At 44.2% G+C, this 25,947-nt stretch overlaps 4 protein-coding genes across 4 annotated transcripts in view; 1 reads left to right on the plus strand and 3 right to left on the minus strand.

Annotated features, from left to right (window-relative positions):
* The window catches only part of LOC115408633 (rho-related GTP-binding protein RhoA-D), a 644,285-nt gene that overhangs the window by 392,760 nt on the left and 225,578 nt on the right, over positions 1 to 25,947 (minus strand). The gene's annotated exons all lie outside the window — the stretch shown is intronic.
* Positions 255 to 7,043, minus strand: csrp1a (cysteine and glycine-rich protein 1a). The gene is made up of 6 exons (XM_030119484.1): positions 6,821 to 7,043; positions 4,293 to 4,434; positions 2,316 to 2,484; positions 2,111 to 2,240; positions 1,917 to 2,013; positions 255 to 693 (listed from the first exon to the last, which is right to left on the minus strand). Exons 2-6 carry the CDS (start codon positions 4,399 to 4,401, stop codon positions 617 to 619), a joined length of 582 nt encoding a protein of 193 aa, XP_029975344.1. The 5' UTR covers positions 4,402 to 4,434; positions 6,821 to 7,043; the 3' UTR covers positions 255 to 616.
* On the minus strand, positions 7,872 to 12,544 carry LOC115408614 (uncharacterized). Its single transcript, XM_030119462.1, has 9 exons — positions 12,497 to 12,544; positions 10,888 to 11,016; positions 10,546 to 10,743; positions 10,251 to 10,337; positions 9,872 to 10,125; positions 9,600 to 9,716; positions 8,552 to 8,692; positions 8,302 to 8,431; positions 7,872 to 8,214 (listed from the first exon to the last, which is right to left on the minus strand). Exons 2-9 carry the CDS (start codon positions 10,937 to 10,939, stop codon positions 7,997 to 7,999), a joined length of 1,197 nt encoding a protein of 398 aa, XP_029975322.1. The 5' UTR covers positions 10,940 to 11,016; positions 12,497 to 12,544; the 3' UTR covers positions 7,872 to 7,996.
* The window catches only part of nav1a (neuron navigator 1a), a 75,491-nt gene continuing 66,580 nt past the window's right edge, over positions 17,037 to 25,947 (plus strand). Inside the window, exons 1-4 of the mRNA XM_030119436.1 lie at positions 17,037 to 17,118; positions 18,088 to 18,271; positions 21,557 to 22,416; positions 22,951 to 23,042. Coding sequence (XP_029975296.1) covers positions 21,563 to 22,416; positions 22,951 to 23,042 — 946 coding nt within the window. The 5' untranslated portion in view covers positions 17,037 to 17,118; positions 18,088 to 18,271; positions 21,557 to 21,562. The remainder of the gene's footprint in view (positions 17,119 to 18,087; positions 18,272 to 21,556; positions 22,417 to 22,950; positions 23,043 to 25,947) is intronic.

The raw sequence follows: 25,947 nt of genomic DNA on the forward strand, positions 1-25,947 counted from the left end.
TGTCTGATCTCAAGGTGTTTTTAAAGCTCAAATATGAAGGTGCATATGGTGAACGTGAACGATGGCCTTTCCTTCCTGAGTTTCATATAAAATTAAACCTGTGTGAATGATTTAAAGTGACTCAGTCGGCACAGGGGAGTGGTTCAATCCTGATGTCAGACATATTCTGCTGTATCAATGTCCAATATAAATTCAGTGATAGATTTTACACAACTAAATGATCCCAAGCCCAAAATCAAACCAAACTAAAGTCATCATCTTTCTAATTTATTTATTATCAGTCTGTTTGCAAAGTGCGCCACAAAGAAGGTGCTTTCACTGCATTTACAAAGACAATTAACACAAAAGGATAATAAAAAAAATAATAATTTAAATCAGATGCAGAACACGGACACAGATTTGAACAGGTAGATGATATTTCTGTATTGCATCAGCATCCCATGAAACATCTGATTGCAAATGGATTTTTTTGTGATTTTTTTTGTCTTTTGTGCACATTTGGATAGCAGTTTTCTATGAAGCGTGTCAGCCGGGTGGGGTTCCCTGCTGCAGCAGCGCCCTCTGCCGGACGGAGGCAGAACTGCAGCCGGCTGAGCACGTGCAGAGCAGACGGCCTTCACTGTGTGTGTGAGAGCGTTCCCGCGCCCAGGCCGAAACCAAACCCCTTCGGACCGAAGTTCTTCCCGTAGCAGCCTGTGGACAGCAGAGGTAACGGCGTCAAAACTCGGTGTTAGTTTAAACCAGCACTGATAATGTCACGCTCGCGCTCCAGACAGCCATTTAAATCCACACCCAGGCTAATGAAGCCTCCATGAACTGAGTTACTGTGTGAGAAAGTCTCTTTTTAACTTCCCCAAAGAGTTTGTGCACGTTCACGAAACCTGCATCTCATGTTAGATGTATGTTTTAAGCCATGAGTGGAAACAGCGTGCCATTTAAGTCTCCTTCAACTTGTATTCGGACATGTGGAGACAGAAGAGTCCTCAGAGGTCAGTGATAAATGAAGGATAAGTCAATATAAAAATGTATTCTAAGAGCCTCAGGCTTTAGGTTTAATATACAGTATATTTTAGATTTGTTTTATGGACATTTTGTGGTCGACTGCAGCACGTTGGAGCTTTGCTCGTTTGGACTTGCCGTTCAAGCCTTTTTCTTAAATCATGGATTCTGTGTTTTTTCTCTTTTCTGTACCCTCTGTTGAACTTATCTTTCTATCTCTTTGTGCTGGAGAGTGGCTTCCTTTTTTGTTTCATGAAGATTTATGATCTTCTTCATAGGTTTACATGGGCAAAAAAAAAAACGCAAATCATGTTAAAATCCTTTTAGTGCATACATTTGAAACAATTTACTGCTTTTATTTTGAGAGATCACCCGTGTTTGAAAAGATCATTTATTGAGAGATTGGAAACAAGCACATATCAGTAGTGTTGTGTTCGTTGTGCTGAATGAAAAGATGACTGTCAATTCTGTTAGTAAGGCTCTTTTACGCCCTCTGCTGTCATCTTATGCTCATTGCGCTTTTTGATTTTTGCAATATCAGTTTACAGTTGTTTCTCCTCTTATGCTGGATAAATACTTTCAGTCTGTTAAACCTTTATAATCCTCCTCAACAGCTGAAACTGTTATTTGTTTGTTTTATCTAAATAATTAACAGTGTTACGTTTCACTCATTTAATTTTCTCATAATTTATTCTTAATAATCTACTTTGAAATTGCAGGTGAAAGGCATCTAACCTAACTGACCTCTATATGAGAGAGAATGTGCAGCACATACAGTAGATCCAGACAACGTAGGACTCGTGTGATGAATTAAATATGCACATGAAGCCACGTGTTGTCAGCTCTTCTTGTGGTGTGTGTGTGTGTGTGTGTGTGTGTGTGTGTGTGTGTGTGTGTGTGTGTGTGTGTGTTTTTACTTTTGCAGTAGATTTCTCCGTCCTTGTCAGCTAATGTGGTCGACTCCAGGCTCTTCCCACATGTGGCGCAGGTGAAGCATCCAATCTTATGCCATGACTGGAAATACATACATTCATTTTAAAAGACGGTTGGTTTTGCATGCTTGGGCATGTGTGTGTGTGTGTGTGTGTGTGTGGGGTGTGTTTTCCCTCACACTCCCAGCTCCGATGACTTTCTCAGCAGCGTAGACGGCCTTTCTGCACCGAGGACACTTCTCCGAGCCTCCAAACTTATACGCGAGCTTGGAGGGGTTGGGGTTTGTGGTGGGGCGGTGAGGAGCAGGTCTGGTGTGGACAGAGATCCAGAACCATGAGCAAACACACACACTCCTGTACTAGATGAGTGTGTGAGTCACTCACTCTTCGTGTTTGATGCCCAGGTGCTCCCCCTTGTCCATGTTGAGCGTCCCGGCTCCCTGCCCGTACCCGTAACCCTTCGGACCGTACTTCTTGCCGTAACATGCCTTGCAGTAGACTTCCTCATCGTGGACAGCCACAGTTGTACTATCCAGGCTTTTCCCACACACTCCTGAACACACACGTGCACACACACACGCACCCACACACGCACACGTACACAGAGGGACATGTTATTGTTTTTAAATGACCGTGTACATGCTGTAGAATGTGTTCATGTGTTTTGATTGGCTTACATTTCTCCTTTTAAGGAACAGTTTGATTGAAAAAACATGTTTCCACAAAAATTCCATCGCAGGAATGTTTGAATGTTTGAATTGAATGAAAAAAACGAGAAAGAAATTCCACAGTGAACCTCATGAACCTGCATTTTTAACATACTGACTGATTCTCTGAATGATACTAGCAGGATGAGATGGTTTCAATAAGAATATAGTTTACAATTTGATTCACAATACTCCCAAATTATTTATTTCACTGGTTATTAAACTTTCTTCAGTTATTCAATTAGCTCTGGACAGTTCACAGACTAAGACATCTTAACTTCTGCTCTTACTTTTTCCAGTGACAAACATGATTTATCTAACAGCAGCATAAAACCTAAAAATGAAACTTTGTTCTTTATGTCTCATAAGTACTTTAAAAGGGCTGATCATCAAAAACACCCCCAAAGCGTTTTTTTCCTTTGTGCCTGTGTGTTTGAGCGTTCCTTATTTTTCTCCTGCTCAGAGCGGCAGCCCCTCCCGTACCCGTGAAAACGGTCTGTCTGTTCTAGTGACGTCACGAGCAGCAACGCCCCCCCCCCCCCCCCCCCCCCCAATCACTGCGCGTAAACTTTAATCATCGTCTGAAAGCTGCAGTAAGTAAAGTTGTAGCCAAAATATCACGTATTACAACAATCAAGCAGGAGCAAGAGTCTGAAAGGTCTGCGCTTGGTGAGTTTCTCACAGGAAAAGACGTTTTCGCGTGTCTTTGGGTGTAGAGAAGCTAGAGCTAAAGAGCTAAAGCTAGCCAGCGTGTTTGTTTTGAAGCGCTGATTGGCTGAAGTACGCTGTCAGTCAAAGTCCACAGGGGGAGAGGCGGGATTTTCAGTGAAGCAGAGCGTTTTCTCTTCCGGGTTTCAGAATTAGCCCCAGAAAATCTTTTATTTTACACAAAATGACTTTTCCTTAGCCCCAAAAATAAATTATTACCATGTTAATGCCAATACTAGGGTTTGGACTAGCTAAAAAAGCATGATGCAGCCCCTTTAAGGCACTAGTAGAAACAACAGCACAGTGTTTCATGAATCTCGTGTTGTGTTGTGTTGTGGTATTATATCACATATTCCTAAATTGTTTTAGTTCTAAGACGATGAATTTCTCCACAATTTGAGATCCTGCGCTACATTTTACAACACATTGCACAAATTTTACAACACAAAGCAAAACATTCAATACCAGTCAGAAGTCTGCCATGCAAAGACAACAATACATGAGATAAATATTCAGTTCTTACTGAAATTATAGAAACCACTCACCAGCTTTGGTTTTACCTCCTTAAGATGCTTGAAAAAACTGTGACCGTATTAACTGTACTTTTTCATGAACAACACACTCCCCAGAAAAACATTAATCAATACAGAAGTAATATGTATTTTAATGAAGGGTAGAAAGTAAATTGAGAGTATGTATTCCTTAAAAAAACACAAACAGGGTCTGTTTAAAGGATACTTAGAGGAAGCTCTTTCTTAGCCCTTTTGTGCCTTTTCAAAAACAAGTTCTTCTTTTTATTACTGCTCTTTTTTTAAACTGATCTTGTGTCACAAACACTTTTCCTTGAATGAATGATCTGTTTTCCACGCCTGGACTACAGTATCTGTTACCATAATAAGTCAGATATTGAATTGACGATCACAGGCAGAGGAAAGTGGAGACTCACTGCACAGGAAGCAGGACTTGTGGTAGCTCCGCCCCCCACACAGCACTTCCTCAGCGAAGTAAACTGTCTTCGAACAGCAGCCGCACTTGTTTCCTCCTCCTAGTGGCATCCTGCGTTGAAGTGATGGACACAGTGGTCCGTCCTTGGTAAAGGATGGAAAAAAAATCTAAATATGAAACCGTATAATGCATAAGACAGGTGAAATCTGAAAGTAATGTTGATTTTAGTACACAGATTTAGAAATATGTCTAAAGGAAAGATCATTTCAAGAGTTTCACAAGTTACTCTGATCATAATATGAACTAGCCTACTCCAGTTTTGAGTTTCAGCTACATGAAGCCAGATGTTTTATGCTATTGAAGATGTAAGTTATGTAATGAAAATCCACTGTGGTCTGTAAGCTGTGAAGCATATGGTGAACTGAGGTGGGATATTGGTGAAATTGCATTTAATTTGTTCAAATTTAAAAGATGGTTCATTAAAATGAGAATTTCTTAATGATATATTAATACTTTGTTGCACTAAAACAATGATTCAGATTCAGATTTCCCATTATTTGTTTGATATAATGCTATTATTTCCTGTTCTGACCCACTTCAGATCAAACTGTGCTGTATGAAGCCCCCGACACAAAATTACTTTGTCACTCATTCAGATGGTATAAAACACATTCCTTCCCGTTGTTCTATAAAAATTTGCTTAGTTTTTGTGCGTTGGTTAGTTTCATGAACTACCTCACTTTTAATGGACGCAGGGTGTAGTTTAAACAGGCAGATTAGTTTGTTAATAAATTCCTTTACGCAGTGGAGGAAACACGAACACTGGAGGTTTTGTGCTTTTAGGTCTATTTAGCGTCTGCTTTTGGTGGCCTGTAATTGTGGCTTTGTTGAGTCGGGTCCAGACGCTGTAATTTCACTGCTGCCAGCTCTCCATGGCTTCTGTTCAAGACCAGAATGGAAAATATACAAAAAAGGTTCTTTTTTTTGGCTAAATTGTCTGAGTTGTTCACAGCAAGTGTGGAAGCAACTTGAAAGCACACATTTGCTCATGTCTCTGAAGTAGGTGGGATGTGAGAGGTTCTGGCATCCTGCCTCCGTCTGACAGTCCGAACCTCCACTCCCACATTCCTGACCACCCAGACCCGCCCTCCGCCCGGGCCGGGGGTCCCGCCCCGCCCCACCCCGGCTGTCTGCCTCGCTCCACATCACTTCTTAATGAAGAATGGACTCCACACAGTGAGAGGCTGCAGTATGAAAGTGTTTCCTGTCACTTCAGGACATATTTCCTGTTTTTTCTCAGGCTGTGAACCTGTGACTTGACCAAAGGAACCAGGCAGTGTCAGAATCTCTTCCTCTATTCACCACTGTTATTAGAATAGTACTACATGTACATAAAATGCCCTTTTATTTAAGCTTCAGTGGGCTTTTAAACATTTTATTCTATTTTTACTTTTGGAAAAACCTGGAATTGTAGATGATCCCAATTATTGAATCATCCTGATTGAGCAATTTGTGTGATTTTAACATCCACCCATCTTCTAATACATCGATCATGAGTTGATCCTGTCTAACAATGGGACAGGCTGTTCCCTTAAATGAAACTTTATTTTATGTTTTCTCAATGTGAGGACCCACAAATGAAATGTTACTTATAAATCACAGGAAATTGGTGGCGTTGACCTTTTTAATTCTGCACTTCCAGCTGTCATATCGCTCTGAGTTTTAATCAGTAATTTAAAAGAAGAAGAAGAAGAAGAAATGGAATTGTCTCAAAATTAAAGGTCGCAGTCACACAAAACCCTGCTGGTGTTTTTGGAAATCTTCCAGATTTGAAGTTTGTGTATTTTACAGCTCTAGAAAATTCGACTGAATGCCAGTAAATGCTGAAATGTCTGGAATGTTTTTGTACCAGGCAGTGAAAGAAAAAAAAAAAGAAAAAAGGGATTTTCGAGCTTCACAGCAGCCTGGTTAGGAAAATATGACTTCACATCCCAAATAACTTTCCTTCTGTCTTTTTATAGTGATTTTGGAAATGAGGGAGAGTTCAACACTTGGATATGAGCTTCTGCTCTCTGCTCCATGACAGTGAATGCAGGCTGAGCGATGTGATGAATACAACACGAATTCTAAACCAATAAGCTCGATCATCTCACAGTGGAAGGAGAAGTAAAGTGTTTGATGAGTCTTGCTGCAGTACAAACAGGTTGTGCTATATGAACGTGTCCTACAGTGTTCTTTTAGAGGACTTCTGATCCGTGCTGATAGTCGTCGCTTCATGTTTAAACTCGCAGCAGTACAGTTTGTGCAGGAATGTTCTAATGGGAGAGGTGAGCGACGTAATCTAGACGGTCTGTTTACTACCCGGATAGAACTGCATGTCGCATAAGATTATGATCAGCAGGAGGTTCAGTGAGAAGTTTTAGTGTTATTTTTCTGTTGTTAGAGGTGTCAGTGCCGTCACACATCAGGAGAATAGACATGGCATTAAAGCAAAGAGAAGGTGAGACGTGATCTTGTCACGTTACTTACTTGCGGTGAGAAGCTGCTGCCGGTCTGTGATGATTGGCAGGTTGAAGTTTGACCTACTGCTCGGAGTCGTGCGGCTGAATCTCCAGGGTGTTGTTCAGGAAGATAAACAGCCCAAAGTTAGATGTACTCTGTCAGGAGAACAGCAGGAAAGTAGGTGAAAACCTGTACAGCTCTGCTCTGAGGTTGATCCAGTGATACTTATGCCTCAATCTACCAGATGTGTGGAAGGGAGGGGCCTCTGTGGTTCCTGCTTCAGTTAGCAAACTGTTGAGAAAACACTGACTCAGAGAGAGAGAGAGAGAGAGAGAGAGAGAGAGAGCGAGAGCTTAGAAGGCGAAAGAGGAGTGAGTCGTTCATAGTTTAGTTCTTTCCGTTATTTAAACTTAATGCTGAAGTTTACACAAATCCCGACCTTCATGTTATCAGAGGCCTTTAGAATACACTCAACAAGCAGCCAGCCCAAACTGTGTGAACTCTGCAGTGTTTGTGTAAAGACCGAACGCGCTTTATCACACCAAAACCTGAGATTACATCCATGAGGAGGACGATTATTTCACCTGAACGACATAAACTATCTACTCAGAGAAGTAAGTTGGAATTCAAATAAAAATCTGAAGGATGAAATTGAAACCCTGCTGCTGTTTTGTAATCCACCTCCTGTACTTCACCTTTGACAATTCATAATCACTCACAGACAGGTTCCTTCCACAGGCCCAGGGAGAACATGCAGACCTGACACAGAGCACAGCTCTTGCTGTGAAGCAGAAGTAGCAGCCGCTGAAGTTTCAGAGTAATTCTAACTTTATTACCAGAACATGAAGTGACCTTTTGTCTCAGGCCGTTAAAGGTCACTTCGATGTGCTTAATGGCCGAGAAGGAATTAAGAAGGAATGGACTAGAGCCATTTGTTTGTGTGCAGACAAAAAAAACAAAAAACAGAGCAGCTGATCAACATCTAGCTCTGTGTTTTTTTTACCTCTGCTGCCATCGTGTGGATGTCGTTGAAAGTGAACACTACATTTGCCAAAAGTTCTTTATTATGAGCAGCGACTCTTCATGCATAAAATGTGTGTTTATGAACCAAACAGTCCAGAGAAAGACAAGTAGCAAAAACGGTATCTTCAAAATACTTAGCAGTTTCACATTCAGAGGTTCTTTACAGTTCACGTTTGCATTTCAGCTTCGGCCAAAGCCACTGGAGTGGTGTGCGATGCAGGCGCACAGGTCCTGATGGAACGTGGCGTAAGCCCTGTGGTGTCTCGGAAGCCTCAGCTTCTCGAAACAAGTGAGAGCCGAGGGAAACGAGGCCTCCACTATCTCAACCTTCATCTCCCTGGCAGGCAGCTCCCATCCGATCCAAAACTTGATCAGGCTCTTCAGCTCCGCCGCAGAAGCTGCGTTCAGTTAGAAGATTCAAACTCACCAAAAATGTTACGCTGTACTCAGAAATATCTCTTTAAAAAAAAAAAAAAGCCAGGTACCATTTTCAATGAACGTTTTCAAGTAGCCAGACACCCGACACACGTCCTCAGTGCCGCTCTCTTCATATTCTTCGTATCTCTCAAAGAAGACGGTCAGAGACGACGGCCATATGATGCAGTCCAAGATCACCTGAAATCATTTTACCATGTCAGCCAACATGCCGCAAAGTGATCTGTGTGTTTGTTGCCCCTTATTGGCCACTTACTTTGAGATTAGCGTGTTGCAGTGGAGGTGTGTTAACAGACGTACCTGCGGTGTGACCTGTGCGTCTGATTCCCTGGGAAACAGCACCGGGATCACGTCTCTCCTGAGAGTGAGCAGCGGCCAAACTCCAGTCTCCTGTAAACCTCTCCGGAGCTGATTGGTTTGACTCCATGTTTGCTCGATAACCTGAAATACAACAGACAGGTTTCACAGACTAATTACTCCTTAATCCTTCTTCAAACTGATCACACAAAGTGGACCGAGCACAGATTTTCTTGCTTGTGTGTAAATCAGTTTATAACCAGTTATGACACGAGTTGATTTTCACAATACGATACTAAAAAAAGCTGAAAGTCATAACCGAGAGGTGTCGCTTGAACTGCTTAAAAACTAAAATAAAAGGCATCTTAGACAAGGGGCGCGAAACAGGAGGTCCGTGGGCCAAGACAAGCCCATAAGGGGCTGCAGTCCAACCTGTCAAACCACAAAGCACATTCTAAAAATATCTAAGAAAACTGATTTTTCTTTATAAAACACATTTTTTGAGGACACATAGCGGATACAACAGCGATTCTGAGACCCAAGCTGAGATAACGGTGGTTCTTCCATTTCCCCTTCTAGCTGCCTTTCGGCTATCAAACTAGCCTCAAAGCCACGCTGCCAGGGTTAGTTTGTAAAAACATGCATAATAGGAGAAGATGCTTGCACATTTTACTGTTTTTTGCACAAGAAAGTTTCATTAAAATTGACTATGTTGAAATTGAAGTCATTTTCTGTTACACATACACCACAAAGAAAAAGTTTGAAGTTCAGATTTAAAGGTTATTACAGCAATATTTTACCAATCCGACCCACTTCAGATGAAAATGGACATCATGCGGCCCTGGAACTAAAATACATTTAACACTCCTGCCTTCCATTACCTTTTTGTTGGTGATGAGATTTATGAGAAACACAACAAATTAAGGTTAATGTGAATTTTCGCTTCATATTATGCTTCATTATATAACGAAGAGGTGTTTGGCAGTAGTGTAAAGGAGGTGAAATGGGTTTGAAAGTTGAAGCAGAGTGAACAGATGCACTTTGACATTACAGCTCGCCGCAGGAGCCTGTCAGAAAGCCTCTTCCTGTTCCTGGCATTTGGTGCCGGCAGATTCCAGGACAGACAGAGCTGATGGACAGACTCTTCTATTTCTCCTTCTCCATCAAGCTGGAATAAAGCGAAACGAGAAATGCATACTATTCATGCAGCGTGCACAGAATAAATGTAATTGATGGTATTTTTCACATTTGTAGAGCAGCAGACGGAGTGTGCAATGCGCCGTTGTGAATCTCTCGGCGCGTGCTGACCTCGGTTAGACTCACCATCGTGACGGCGTCGCGGACGTCGAGGTCGGGGCAGTCCCGCACCGTCACAGGAGCCGTCTCCAGAGAGCCTCCGAACAAAACGTGAATAACCGCCGGGCTGAGTCCCGGGAAGCTCGGCCCGTGATGAAGGAAGGAGTGACCCATCATCCGCCCGGCGGCGCTGAACATGCCGCTGGACAGCAGCTCGTCAGAACCTGAGGGGACGAGGTGATCGGGCTCACCTTCGAAGAGTCTGGTGACCGCTGCACCTCCTGCAGTAATGACAAATTTGACTTTGATTTGACCGAGCAGGATGAATGTATTGACATGCGATGCCTCCAAAAGTGTGTGTGTGTGTAAGCGACGGCGTGTGTGTGTTCAGTTTCTGCCTGCTGACCGAAGCTTAGATGGAATCCACTCATAAGCTTGAAAATCACGGTAGACATCATGTGACGGTCGACTCCACTTCCTGTTGCAACGTCACCTGCGGAGAGACGAGTTCGCATCAGTCAGTCAGCCGACTTGAGCTCTGACTGCCTCTCTTCCACCTGATCTATTCACCTGTTTTAAACATTTTGGAAGCTTACAGGAGCAACATAATTACAATATTTCATCCCCATCGGTTAAACCTTTCCACTTGACTTTGTGGACCTGTTTGCTCAGACCCTGCAGGTGTCAAGTGTTTTTTTTACCTTGAAGCTTGCAGTAAAGCGGCGACGCCCACTGGACCTTGTTTCTCTTGTAGAAGGCGACTAAAGCTCGGTCCTGCTCGCTGGGGTCATGTCTGACATCCACACTGAGAAACAGGCTTTTTAAATCTTTGTTTTTGTGCAGAAGTTCTTGGGAAAAGATCCAACCGGCTTGTTTTGGATCCGGCACGGTTCTCCAATCTGGCAAACATCAAAAATAGAGCAAAAGCTTTTAATCATGTGTGATTTAGCGTGTTCAGGTCATTTGAAATAAATTTGAAATGCTTATTTTTAGATACTTAAGTTACTTTAAAAGATGTTAACAGAAGAGCTGATGAAGACTACCTGCTACGTCTCCCTCGGCCTCCTGAGTGTCTGCTGGCACCGAGCCGTCCATGATGGTCTCCCTCCTCTCGCCGTCTGACCGAAACAAATTGTGGAAACAAAACCGCTGAACCGCAGACCAGTTCTGTCCTGGGTGATGAAAAGACGTATGTGCTTCAACATGTCTGGAAAGTTCAAGGCAGCTTATTTTACAGGTATGCAGCTTTGCAGCTTTTCTCAGGAGACGTAAGCAAAAAGCAGAAAACACTCACTTTTTAAGTTTTTTTAGCGTTTTTCTTTCATTTTCTTTTTATTTCAGCTTTGCAACAATTTACTGTTAAATAAACCTTATGCTGAGCATATAGAAAATGTTTAGTTATATTTATTGTAAAACCCCTGTTTTTCCAGTGTAGGTAATTCAGGAATGTCCCTTCAAGTGAAACTGGGTCACTTGTTGGACGGAGTTTCATGGAGTTGGTTTACAAATTGATGTAGAAATAGTAGAAATACTGCAAATTAGTTGGAAAAAGTGATACAAAATACAAGAGATTTCGAGATAAGAAACAGAAGAAATGATTCAATATCACACATACCAGTGCCAACGTGTTGCAGAAACGGGGGAACTTGAACTAAAAGGATGAATTCTTCCATAAATTTAATCAAATCTCCACAGTTAAACAAGGGCTTCCCAGTGTGTTACATTAACATAGAACATGTTCAACATATGCTGCACAGTTTCATTGAAGAAAAAGGAAAAAACAAAACAAAAAAGAAAAGTAAAACAGAACACCTAAATTAGAAAAACAACAAAGGGAAGGGAAAAGGAAAGGCCTCCAACCATTACATTACACTAGCACTAAGAAATAATAGAAAAATTAACATCAATAAGAAATAAATATGAAAAAATGACATTAATATAAAGGACCTTCAAAAGATCAAGAGAGTTAAAGAAAAGGGTCAACAGGTCAGGGACAGAAGAAAAGTTCTTTTTTCTGGTCATCTGAAGCAGGTTGCCTCATTTTTAGAAACTTATCAGTGGCTCCTTGTGAGGACGATCTAATTTTCTCCAGTTGGAGGAGGTAAAGGATATCTTGAGCCAGTGGGTAGGAGAGGAGGTTAGGGGTGACTTTTCGGGGTTTCCAAGAGTTTTTTTTGAGAGGAGGTTAGAAAAGGGTCTGAAGAGACCCCCAACAGAACGCTGAAGGGGCTTTGGTTCATTTTCCTGCTCGCTACAGCTAAAACAACTGTAAAAACATCACTCCCAAAGGTATGGAGCCGAGGACACAGTCAAAACACATGGAGAGTGTCTGCAGGGGACTGCTGGCAGCTGTCACAAGCTGCTGAGACGGCATTTTACTGTAGATCTTAGATAACTGAGTAGACCCGATGCGCTGGTGAGTCGCTGTCATCAGACATCAGAATTCCTGACCAGAGCTCCTCAGACATCGTGCAGCCCAGGAACTCCTGCCAGAGGGCCTTGATTGATCGCAATGACTTTGAGCGTAGTCCTTATTTTTCTCGTAGCTCAAGCTTTTAAATCCCTGTGCATCTTTTTAAAACCCACACGATGAAAAGAGAGATCAGTCCTGGAGAGAAGTCATTTTCAGAAGCAGGTTAGAGCTGCGCTTACCTGAGAGGATCTGTGTGAGACTCTGTTCGTCTGTCTGTCTGTCTCTCCTGTTTATTTGTTAACTTAAGAATGGGAACAGTGAATAGCTTGAGCTGGTTCAACTCGTCCGTACAGGTTTTTGTAAATGCTCAGACACTCCAGCTGCGTTGCATCAGCAAACTGTTCATCGATGTTAGAAGTGTCAGTAGAGAAATCCTGAGCGCCGCGGCCGGTTCACGGTTTAGTGAGATGACAGAAATCTGCAGTAGAGAATCGTTGTGTGAATTCATTAACCCACGTGTGGAGAAATCACTTCTGTTTAACTGAAACTCATCACAACAAGGCGTCATCATGGATAGAGCGCCTTACAGCCACATCCACTGGAGGTTAGAGAAACACACTTTACATTAGAAGTTCACAGGTGCGATTCCCGCAGCTGATTCGTCTCTAGTGTGAGTCCCTGACCAAGACCCTTGACCCCCATCAGCTCCCTGGAGTGCTGTAATGTAGCTGCTCAGCAAATTGTACAAATGAGATGAGTCAATGCAGAGAATAGACTTTCCCCAAGGGGGTTAATAAAGTATGATTAGTTTAATTTAGTCTTCATGGACCGGGCGTGTTAAACGCGTGGATCACCAGATGGATCAAATCCGGTCGAATCCAGACTGCAGGATGACTTTACAAATTGTAAAAATTACGAAAACCACATGAAAATAAGTTCCAGATTTATTCATTGGGGACTGAACTGTTGCCTCAGCCAAGTGATTTGGTATGCAGCCTTGAACGCCGTCAGATCAGCACCAGAGCCTAATTGTGCAGCTGATTTTGAGAAAGTTCCAGCTCACAAATTATTGTAAAGAGTAGATAGGTTTCCAGATCTTTCACCAGTTTTTGCTAAGGTCGAGTCATTTGTTACATTTTTGGTTGCAACAAATTTCAAGGAAAACAATTAAACAGTTGGAAAACATTCTTTTCAATCAGTTTTGTTTTAGGAAGTATAATTTCAAAGGACTTAAACAATAACTTGTTTTTAATTTCATCATGTTTAGTTTTTGAGAAAAGTCATTTGAATAATTTTAGTTTTTTCTTTATTTCTTTTTGGCTTTTTTGCAACAAAGTCAGTCTAACCTGTTTGAGATCAAATTGGTTCAAATTGGTTCATATTGCTTCATCTGTATTTTTATCATCTTTATGTGCAGAGAATTGACATGAGAAATGAGAAAAGCTGAAATACAGAATTTGTGTAGGAGGCGAAAGAAATGCATTGAACTTATACAAAGTCCTCACCATGAACATAGTAAATTATTAAAACACGCAAAGTTTCGACAGGAAGCATTGAACCTATGATTTTTACTCCCGAGTCACATTTGAATCTGTCCATGATGAAGATTGTCACTGATTCATGTAAATTCTTCTCGACCTATTAACTCCTTGTTGCTGGATTTATTACTTTTTATATGATTTAACAATTCTTCATTGTTCTATTTCTACAAATGTGTTGGTAATCTTGATTTACGCTATATTCTCTTTCACCCTCTGTCCTTTGAAGACTCGTTTCATTAAGGGCATCATTGCAAAAAAAGAGTTGTGTTCCTAATAATTTACCAGTTCAAATGACGATTAAATCAAATAAAAGGAAGGAAGCTTGTCAAACTGGACAGAGGGGAGTGTTAATCACAGCCCAGTCGAAAGCAGATGAGCCAGACTAATGCAGAATGCGTTTATGTTGAACTTGTTAAAATCTGTGTCAAAGCGTGGGGCACTCTGACACCATCTAGTGGCCTCAGTGTGGTTACAGGAGGTGCAGACTGCAGTGTGTGTGTGTGTGTGTGTGTGTGTGTGTGTGTGTGTGTGTGTGTGTGTGTGTGTGTGTGTGTGTGTGTGTGTGTGTGTGTGTGTGTGTGTGTGTGTGTGTGTGTGTGTGTGTGTGTGTGTGTGTGTGTACGGGTTTTTCTATGGTTGTGGGGCCCAAATGTCCCCACAAGGATAGGAAAACCTGGAACGATGTGCCTCGCGGGGACATTTTTTGGGTCCCCATGAGGGGAAACAGTGTTTTCTTGACCATGTTGTTGTTACTGAAAAAAGTAAAAGAGCAAAAACATTTCTTTAGGGCTACGCTGTGTTTCGGTGTGGGTTAGGGTTAGAGTTAGGAGTTAGACATGAATGGGAGTCAATGGAAGGTCCCCACGAGGATAGAAATACAAACGTGTGTGTGTGTGTGTGTGTGTGTGTGTGTGTGTGTGTGTGTGTGTGTGTGTGTGTGTGTGTGTGTGTGTACGGAGTCATGTGGTAACCAGAGACACACTTTTACAGAGAACCAGCAGCTTCCTCTAAACCACATCGGCTTGTTTTGGTTTTCACTTTGTTCCGTATCGGTGCTTCTTCTGGTTTTCTGTGATTTATTTATTTCTTTTTTAACTTCAGTCTACTAATTTGAGTTAGGCTGCACATCTGAGGCCCCCTGATCCAGACATGCGGCATGTTGCCCCCCTTCCTCCCTCCATATGCCCCTCAGGGTGACAGTGACACAAGTGCCCCTTTGTGACAGCAGCGTCTGTCTCTCAGGGGGGGGGAAAACGTGCCCGGGGGGACATCAGAAGATTAGCTATGACATTAACTCCCCCCGCTGCCCCCTTCCCCACATACACACACAAATGCACACACACACTCTCAATGAAAACGCTTGTATGCCCTTACCCATAATCCTCTGTTACAAGTCACTTCCCGTTTCATGAGACAAAGCAACAGATTATTAGTCGTGTGTGTTTTTTGTGCTCATGGATAATTTTGGAGGAGTTTGGATGCATCTGGACCATTTTCTGGGAGCTGAGGAAAGGAGCAGCAGTAGCTTTGGAGGTGAGCTATTGATTGATTGTGTTACATTAAAGGAACAGTGTGTGTATCTTTGCGAGGAGGGAGGTCATGTGTACAGTATGCATGTGTTTTGTTGGGGGGGAGGTGCCGTGCTCAGAGCAATGTGCTGTGTCCGTATACCATGTGCCAGTTCATCACGGCTGGCCGAACAGTTTATGCATTTGTTAGCAGAAAAAAAAAAAAAAGTCTTTGTACATGTTTTCCATTATTTATGATGATGTCCTGCAGAGAACTGCAGAGCGAGTCAGTTCCTGATCAATATATGATCAGCCAGAGAGCTCTGAGGCTGTAGTTTACTCCAGCCTAACATCCCAAACTGGTTTTTAATCAAACCTCCAGACATGCCATTGTAAAGAATAACAGAAACATAACAGTGTAAAATGCCAGCACTACAGGCATATTTAAAGGTCTGGTCCACAGCCTTTATTAAATATGCAGCTCTGTCCCTTTGGTCTATCTGTCAAACTGTAAGCCAGCACAGCAGAAATATGAGAGGAGAATATTCAGAGACATGGAGAGGAAGCAAGAGACAGAAACACTGAGAAAGACACTGAGGTCGATCAGGAGAGGATCGACTGGAAGCAGCAGAAGGAGGAAAATAGTCGATCACACAAAATGACCTCACTGTAGTTTTATCCTGGAGGGAAAAAGAAACACATACCATGCTAATAAACCTGCAAAAAGCAAGGTACATGATTGCATTTCACCTTTATATTCTAATCGCATGATGGCACAGCGTCTCTCTGCTGCTAAACGAGATTAACCTCTAGAAAGCGGCGATCTGCAGGCTGTGCTTTATGAGTCTGGACGCGCCGTTGGAAAGCAGCTGAGTTCAAGGTCACATCCAGATGGATTTGGTTCCTCTCAATTTGTCAGCTGGGAGAAGCTGTCAATAGAGCATTTACTCAGCACATGTTGATTTCTCCTCCGCCGCTCCTCCTTCTCGCTCCTCTTTCGTGGCGGCCTTATTTCTCATTCTGCCTCCCCTTCCCTTTTCATTAGGAGTGCGGGACAAATTAGAGGAGTGATGGATGGGCCGCTTCTCCCGTCTGATGCACGCACTCCCGTATAGACCCAGAAATAGACAACAGATGTGTGTGGGTGTGTGTCTGTGTGTGTGTATATATGTATATACCCATGTGCTTTGCACAGTTTTTTCTCTTGTCGTCAGCAGATCTGTCGTTACCACAGTGTTTTAGTTCTGTCGTTTTTCATCCCCCTTTCCTTGACCACCAATTAGATCCTGAAAGCCTGATGATGGGCTTTGGCTTCTCACAGTTGTGGCTGCATCTGCTTAATTACCATGTCTTCCTCACAATATAGAAGCAGCAGTGTGTATCAGCACACACACACACGCAGACACACGGAGCTCTCTCATCCGGCTAATGGAGCGGCGGCCTGTCGTTTGCTGGCCGGGCTTATATTTCACCGGTGAGAGGGAGGCAGCACAGCCAACAGGTCCATTACTGGAAGAGATAGAGATTGTGATGAGGGGTGGGGGCAGAAAGCAGGAGAGAGGCGGGGATTGGGCTGCAGGCGTACTGCGGCAGCGGCAGAGCGGCATGACGTGATAGAGGAGTGGAATGACGGGGACACACACACACACACACACACACACACACACATACACAGATGCACATGCTTGCTGCTCAGAGGCCAGACAGGCAGAAAGTGGGCAGAAGCACAGCAGAGACTGAGGCAGCATACAGATCGGACGCACACTCACTTGCTGCTTTGTATATAGATGGAGTAGGAGTTCCAATAACAGGGTGAGTGAAGCTTTGTGCTCTTTTTGAATTATACTTTACATTCCTGTACAGTTCAGAGTGTTGTGAATTTGCTTTAATCCTTGATGTCTTGTCCTTTTGGTACCAGTGTTTTCACTTATTGTAAATTGTTGAAACTGGGATCACATTCGGAAGCAGATGGAGGGAGAGAGAGCAGAGGCAGACAGAGCTTTAAGTGGGATGAAAAGATGGGGGTAGGGAGGGTATTCGATAACCAGGGGTGACACGATTGGCTCTCATCCTGAGTCAGCATCGCCGGGGCGGTATGACTCAGTGTAGCATCCATAGTACACACAGTGTGTGGTACCCGTGAAAAAGATCACCCCGGAGTGTTGACGACGCGGAGGAGAACGGAGGCACGCTGTGTGAACTCACATGGGGATATTTATGTCCCTGGCAGCTCGGTTGGCCTGGATCCTGTTTAGTTTGTGGGTGTATGTGTTTGTGTCGCTGTTCCAGCTTCTATAATAAGTGCTGTCAGAGCAGAAACACGCACTTTTATTTTTCCTGAAGTAGTGAGTGATTCACGCGCTTTGTAGAAAAATAGCGAGACTCAAATTGTGGTTTCCACTGTACTGCAAATAAAACTTCAGGACGGCAGATTTTAGGATATTTGAAAAGTCGCTGTGTGGCGTCAGAAGTACATGAAGCCAACGTCACACGTGTTTGGCTGAATTTCAGACTCTCACTGAGAATGAACATGTGTCATTGTGGGTCACTGTAGGCCACAAAAAATTTCCATTTGGGTCACTGACTCATGATAACATAAACAGTCTCATTGTTTCAAACGACATCTGTCCCTGCGTGCGTGGACGTGAGCGAAACGCTGCTTTTTTTTTTCTGCCCAAAGATGTGAACGGTGATTTCATCCAAGAAAGTGACTTTGAAAGTGAGTCACGGCCGTTTGTGGAGCCTCTGATTGGCCGAATGTGGCGGTTCTGCCTGTCGCAGCTTCCTGTCTTGGTGAATGGTGAGGGTCCGTGAGCCAATGGGAGAAGAGTGGTGAGGATGCAAACGTGATCCAGGAAAAAACAGCCTATTGTTCCAGGGACGTCGGAGAAGTGTGACCTCCCTCCTGCCGGCTCCGGCTGCTCGGCCTAACGGCACACTCGAGGACCCCGAGCCCCACTGACAGGTAGGATGTGAGACGGCGGCTCTCCGGCATTTCATTGAGAAGTTTATACACTTCAGGTGTTGCTCTTCCCCTTCTGTCATGACTGATGTTGTAGAAACCTTCATCCTCTCAGGTCATTTATGAGCTGCTTCACCACCGGGTGTCACCGGCTCATTGAGATGTGATTTATGACAACACATTAATGCTGCCGTTTGAAATTCTGTCATTATGGGTGTAAATAAAGCCATTTTATTAGAGGAATTCTAGACTGTGGTGGCACACATTAACACTGCCAGTGTCCTTGGGTTCACAGACAGAGAGAGGTCTTTGTTGCCACCTCATGTATTGATTTGGTGATGAGTCAGAGGCTGTTCATCACAAGGGCGAGCGTACGCGCCTGTGAGAAAAAGGGGCCATGCGGGTTCCTCTTGGTTCACACGTACAGGAACTCGGCTCAGCCGGAGTCTGTCATGAGACCGAAGAGCCAAACCAGGGTAATGTCATCAGAAAGTTTAAAGCAAACTGCCACGTAATCCTCGTCTCGGTGAGAAAGTACAGCTGTGATCCCGCCGTTCCTCCATGACAGGAGTGGAGGATGTTTCTAAGCCGCTTATACAGTTCACCTTCTGGGTAACTGTAAAAAAGTAATTTCAAAGAATATGAGAATCGTGTGGAAAGAGGAAAGATCCTCTCTTTTGCAGTTGGACCGAACATCCAGCAGATGTCAGCACCTCCCAGGCAGAATGACTGGGGACCAGCTAGAGTCAGAATGCTGGAATTACTCACATATATTCTCCAATTTCAGTTGATTGCAACATGTTTTTGGCTTTATTTGTTCGAGTATTTTTCTGATTTTCTAAAGGGATAATATCAAATAATTTTCAATCTACTAAGCAGCCATGGTTCTATTTCATTGATCTTTGTTGGCCCGTAAGTATGATTGCTGAAGTTCAAAATCTAACCAACTCTGAAAATTATAGCATGAACTTTGATGCTCCCAGCCAGTGAATAGCCGTGTCCTCTCATCAGTTTGGTAATTGCTTGATTGAGAACAAGTGTACAAATAGAGTTACTGCCTCGGTGCTGGATCACATGTGAACAGTAACTAAATGTTCGACTTAAGGTCAAAGGGTTAACAAGGCAACAGTGCGCCTATTGAAAAGACATTTATGTAACAGGATGATACAGTACGGTCTGTGAAGCCTGAAGAAGACCTGAACACATGACGCACGTACGAGACGTTGGTGCTGTAAAATATCTCATAACATCTCATCAGCGGAAGAATCGGATGTGAAATTGATTTAACGATCCTTCACCTGCGCACAGCTGCTGGTTTCAGTCAGCAGATGTACTTTCTCTTTTTCTCATGTACACGGCGGTTTGTCGTCAATAGCAGCTGATGCGGCCAGCAGAACCAGCGGCCTACGGCCTCCGCTGTTCCCGGGGGAAGAGGCGATTTCCATACAGATAGACCGAGAGCCAGACTGCACCTGCGCTCCTGGAAAATCCCGGCAGGACTTCCATCAGTCGGCGAGGAAATTCTGATGCTTATTAGTGGAAAAGAGAAGGGGACAGATATGTTTACAGGAATGAGGAGGAGGAAGTGATGGATGATCACATCTGTCTGTGTTTACCTGCGGCCGCGGCTCTGCAGGCCTTTATGAGCATCTGTCAACAGAGACGGAGCACGGCTCACATATCCTAATTTTCTGTGTCAGCATGCCTGAAAGAATCTGTTTTTCACTCTTAAAAAGGTGAAAATGCTTGTTTGGGTTCTGTTTTCAGTTTTTTGGATGACGTGTCTTTTTTTCTGCTGGAGGATTTTTCCCAACAAAAATGCACTAGTGTGTAAGTGTGTGTGTGTGTGTGTGTGTGTGTGTGTGCGAGTCTGTTGGCGTGATCCTCATGACGCTGTGTGCAGCACCGCGATTAGACGCGCTGTCAAATAATCCAAGATTTCATCCTTGTGACTTTGACGGCTTAATTCGATACATCTCTGCTTTACTGGAGACAGCTTCCCGTCAAGTCCTCTGGCAGCAGAATTCCTGCTATTTAAGACGGGCCAAGCAGGGTTAAGCACTAAATCCACACGTTTTAGTGTGTGTGTGTGTGTCTAATTACAATAATGAAAATGCATTTGTTAAGCTTTTTTTCAAAACTGAATGAGAAAATAGAAATGGAAAACATTGCACTTAAACCTGGGTGGCTCGTAGTTACTGAAAATAAAGAGAATTCGGAGTCAACCCAACCTGGACTTAAACCTGGGACACTGTCACGAGTGTGAACCTCTACACCACTTTTCAGCCCACATCAATTTAAAAAAAACAATACAAAAGGCTTGAATGATGTAAAAAAAGAAAAAAGACACAACACCTCCGTGAATCTTTCAGACTGCTCTAAATTTTTCATTTACACTGTAAAATTAATTTGATTTTACAGTAAGATGTCATACACGAGTTTAACATGTTGTGATGGAGAGCAGATCTAATCAATCTGCTCCACTTAGACACTATGCTTCCACACACACGCACACGCACACACACACTTGCTGTTTTTCCCTCTGTTTCCCCTCCCTTCGCTGCCTCTTTTCCAACCTCAAAACCTCCCGCCCTCTTTCCCTCCAGCAGAGAGACACGAGGCAGCAAAATAATATGACAGTCCATGAAACGTTCCTGTCGACCCAGATGTGCTTTGAAACAAGACGACGGAAAGACGTTGAACTTTTCTCGTGGTCCTCGGATGGTTTTTGTCACTCTTTAGCGGGACAGAGGAGTTTAATGAGAGCTGTGATTACCTGGCCTCAGAGGAAATCAGGTGAGGAGGGTCCTAAACTTCTCAAGTTCCTGTGTAAGAAAGCAGAGAGCTTTGTTGGCATGATGGTGTTGAGTTTATGAGGTTTTCTGAAAATGATATATGGTCTCAACGCTGCTGTCGGATGTTTATCCGAACGTGTGTTTGTCTGCGTGAAAACAGTTTGTGCCTTTTGAGCTCCGGCAGGCAAATTGGATTTCACAGGCGTTCCTTGTCTCGCTGAAAATAAGCTCAACTCGTGGTTTACCATGACTCAGTTCGTCATATGTGCTCGGTTTCACATTCCTTCGCTCTGCGTCCCGAAGAGAAAAGACTTGCTTCACTGATTAGACTTGTCTCCTGTTAAACTTTAACCCGAAGTCATCAAGATATTAATGGATAACCTCGTATTTTGGCAGGTTTTATGAACACCGGCCTCATAAGCTTACAGGGGCGTTTTCGCCTGAGTGGTCAGGGTTTTGATGTGTCTCTCTCTCTCCCTCGTTGCTCCTTCAGATCGCCATGAGTGGGGGAGTCAATGTGAAGTCGGCTCCGCGTGGGCCTCCCTCGTCAGGAATCCCCCTCCCCCGCAGCCTGCTCCCCTCCTCTCCGAAGGCAGATCCGCACCGCCGCCGCCGGGCCAGCGACCTGCCCAGGCCCTCCACGCAAACTCCCAAACACACACCCACGCACACGCCCACACACTCCCCCTCACTGCACCCGCGGACCTCCAGCATCCCGGGGTCCAGAGACCTCCTGAAGGGTCAGCTCCTCCAGCGGACGGGGGGGCTGCCTGTTCCCCAGGTGTCCCGCTCGGCCTACAGCAGCCCGCTGACCCAGCGCAGGGTCCCGCCGCCGCCTCACTCCAAGGACACGCTGGATCTGAAAAAACCTGCTGACGTTCCCACGCACGTCCTGCGTGACGGCAACAGCAACAGGAGCACGTTCACCAACAAGAACCAGACGTCCGGAGCCGGAAACCTGCGCCCGTCGCTCCCCGTCAGGAGAGGAGACAACTCCAACACTGCCGGCCAGACAAATTACACCCCTACAAGAGAGGAGAAGCCGCCGGAAAACCGCCCGCAGCAGTCCGCCGCCGTCAACAACGGCAACATTCGGCCCGCTCAGCTGGGCCACCAGCGCGCCGGCAGAGGCCGGGCCGGCTCCTCCAGCGAATCGGACGAGGAGATGGGGACTCCCGAGGACAGCAGCGCCGCCTCCTCCCCCGGCGTCTTGCCGCTTCCACCGATCGCGTTCACCGTGCCCGCGGTGTCAAAGGTCGCCGTCGATGTGGAGGATCACAACCTGTACGGAGAGGCCCCGTCTGCAGAGATACCCCGGGTCAACATGGCTACCGTGGCCCCTTTCAGCTACAGGTAACACAAACCAGCATCACACACACACACACACACACACGCACACACACACACACACACACACACACACACACACACACACACACTGAGTTTTCTGGGGCAGAGCTGATTGCTGCAGTGTCTTCTCGCCCGCCTCTGGCTGCCTCGCTCCACTGTTCTTCTCTCACAAACTCACACATCGTCTCTCCTGATGTGAAGCAATGAAAGAGAAAAAAAAATGATCACATTTTATTTTTAAAACAGTAAAAGTCCGTGCTTTCTGCGTCTGACGTTTGCCACCATGTCCGGGTTTTTAATAAAACTAAAAAACCCCTCTGCTCCCCAAATAAAAAAAATTCAGAATAAATTTTTAAATATGTTGAAAAGATGGAAATGACTTCAGCTTTAAATGCAAATTCATGTAAATTCTTTTGTGTTACTGTAGCAGAGACTACTTGTTTCATGTGTAGAATCATTCTTCTATATTTTTACTGTTAAGTCTGGTGTTTGATTGTGATCGCTGACGCTGAGGTGATTTGCATGATACGTTGACAGGCTGCAGGTCCAGGAGAGCGACTTCTCCCTGGATGAGCTGAGCGACTGCTCGTCTGGATCCATCGAGGTCTGCTGTGACGACCTGACGCCAGGTTAGACCCGCTCACGCATCAGTCCATCACAGCGCTGCTAATTTCACCTCAAATGAACAATAATGAGTCCAGTTATGAGAGTATGAGGGCACCAAGGGGCCAAGTTTAGGCCGGTATGGACGACGTCTGCGCTCCAACCACACAAATTCACCGCAGAGGCGTCACAGACAGGACATGCCAGCGGCTGAACTTTCGGTCTCATTGCGGAACCTGAATAGACTCAGTGAAGACGAAGGGACAACCATTCTTTGTCCAAGTGTGTGTCTTGTCTGTCACGCTGCTGTTCCTCAGGCCTCAGGAGCCTTGCTGAGAGTGAGTGTGTGTGTGTGTGTGTGTGAGTGTGCGTGCGTGTCTCAGCCTCGGGCTCTGCTGACTGCAGTGGTTCCCCGATGGAGAGGTGGGAAAGAGGGATGTGCTCAGGATGCTGGGAGGAAGGACGCTGACAGTGGAGATGTGGGTCAGTAATGGGATGAAGTGGGCCTCGTCTTAACTCGCTGCCAGGCAGCATTATCTGCACATTGACTTCAGCTTCACGTTGGAGCAGTTGAGGAGTTCAAACCCTTCCTCCCTGCACTGCTCTCTCCTCCCTGCTGTCTTACACTTCTTTCCAACTTCTTTGACCTAAAAAGCCACAGTCCCAGCACGCCCCCCTCCCTATCCCCGTCCTGCCCCTTGAGTAACGGTTTGCTTTGTACCGCAGCTACAGCCGGGCATTGTTGTGGTCAGCCTGACTGTGAGGATGCGGGCATGTTCCAGTGATATGACTTTATCAGCGGCTTAGTGATTGGTTCTGTTTGATGTGGTGTCGGCCGGGTCACGGGATCGCCTGCCAAGCTCTGAGTAAGTGCTGTCCAGAGTTGATGTGGACAAAGCTTTTAAAATCCCTGAAAGCTCAAACGAAGAAAGAATATTTGGGCTTAGCTGGAAATAAGCAGCCCGACATAAGACAGGGTCTGTATTAGGAAATGCAATAAATTGTGTGGATCTGCACTAACTGTTCCCAGCCTGCTCTCCTGACCCAAGAAAACCTTCGGGCCCCCTCTATGACCTCTGCAAAGCTTGACAGTGAAGTCAAGCACAGTGATTTTGAAAACCTCAGTGGAGGCAAAGCTACTAATACAAGTTCTGGACCTGCAGATTTGATACAATTTTCACTGGCGTCCTCATGCAAATATACAAACCTCCATTTAAAAACCCGTTCATATATAACCTGTGTTTTTGTCCCATTTGAAAAATGGTCATACTGCTGTTGTTTACGACTGCATTTAAGTTTGACACTAAGTTCTTGCAGCACTAAGGTCCTTATTGCATGTTAACATTTTGTATTGTTGGTTTTAGTGAAGTTGCTCGGATGGATTGGTACTGACTGTCTGTCAGCATTGATTTGAAGGGTTGTGGTGACTGATTGTGTTATATTGGACAATAATGAAATTCTTTCTTGCCAGTTTAGATATAATAAAGCCAATAATGTAATGATGTGCCAATACTGTAATACCATTTGGACATTAATTTCACAAGTTTGCAGATTATTTGATTATTGAAGTAATGTTGTCCATCAATATGGCAGCACTATTTGAAAATACATACTTTATTGCAGTTTTTGTGCAGTTTATGCATTTAGTGAATGGCATAGTTGTCATCTGCACTCACTGAGGATAGATACTCTACAGGAGTCTCATTTATGGTTATATATTTTCTGATTTATTAAATATTTTGCTTTATTACTTTCAAAATCGCCAAACTCGTTACACTGACAATAATCTGATGTGAATTCTTTAAAAATAAAGATGACTTCATTCCCAAAAATAAAATAATCGATAATACAGTCCCCATCCTCTCAGTGAAATATGATTTATACAATTTGTGATATAAGTAAAAAAAAAAAAATAAAGACGGGTAAAAGTATAATTCAAAAGCTGTTGTATTTTGTTGATTTGCTCAAAAAAAAAAATCAAACAGACAGTTAAAAACATCACATATTGAACAAAGTAGGTGGAAAACACTGTCCTTAACTGAAAAAAATGTAAATTATATCAGTGAAGGAAAAGTTTCCATGTCGTTATGCTTGGATTGCCTTCCCTGTTCTCAAACAGCGTATCACATTCAGACCATCTGTCATTCTCAATATCACTAATTGCTTAAAAATACATCACACAGTAATTACCTCAAAGTTCTCTAAATTCCTGTTTGGTTTGTGTAGAACTGTCTACCAGAATGAAGCTCTGTGCACATGAACCTTTCTGGAGGTTTGGGGCAGCTGCGTGTGGAACGGGGGGATGGGGCCTGGTGGCGGGCCAGCCCCGGTCTTTAAAGGCCTCTGGCTGTCTCGGGGCGATGGTTGCGGCCTTGTAATTGGTCCCTATCAGGCGTTAGAAACAGAACCAAAGCGTCCTAAACTCCTCTGAAGCTGCATTTACATGGAGGGTGGGCTGACGCCGTAATGACTGTAATTTAGGGAGCCGAGGAAGGGAGGGAAAGAGGGTGGAAGGCGGGGAGGAGAGGAAAGTGAGAGGGCTGACAGATGAAACAGGACAAAGGAAATCGGCGGCTCATGGGTTTTATTTTGTGTGAGATGGGCTGAAAATCACTGAGATGAAAACACAGGTTGACTGGTGGTTAAATGTTTTAATGCTGTGTCCTAATTTGGGAGTAATTCTCCTTGGTGACTGTCCTGAGAGCCATTTCTCTTCGACCTTAACGTTTTCCATATGCGCTCCTCTGAGCAGATTAGATCAGCGGTAACACAATCAGCTCCTGCATCTTCTGAGCGAGAGCCTAATGAAGACCTGAGCATTTAGAACGACTGTAGCACCATGTGCTCTTTCAATTAGACCCAAGACCTTCTGACCTTGCCGTTCTCTGGAGGGGTGTGTTTGCGCGTGTGTTTGTCTCACGCCATGCGTGT

The sequence above is a fragment of the Salarias fasciatus genome, chromosome 20, assembly GCF_902148845.1.
Source record: "Salarias fasciatus chromosome 20, fSalaFa1.1, whole genome shotgun sequence".
NCBI lineage: Eukaryota > Metazoa > Chordata > Actinopteri > Blenniiformes > Blenniidae > Salarias > Salarias fasciatus.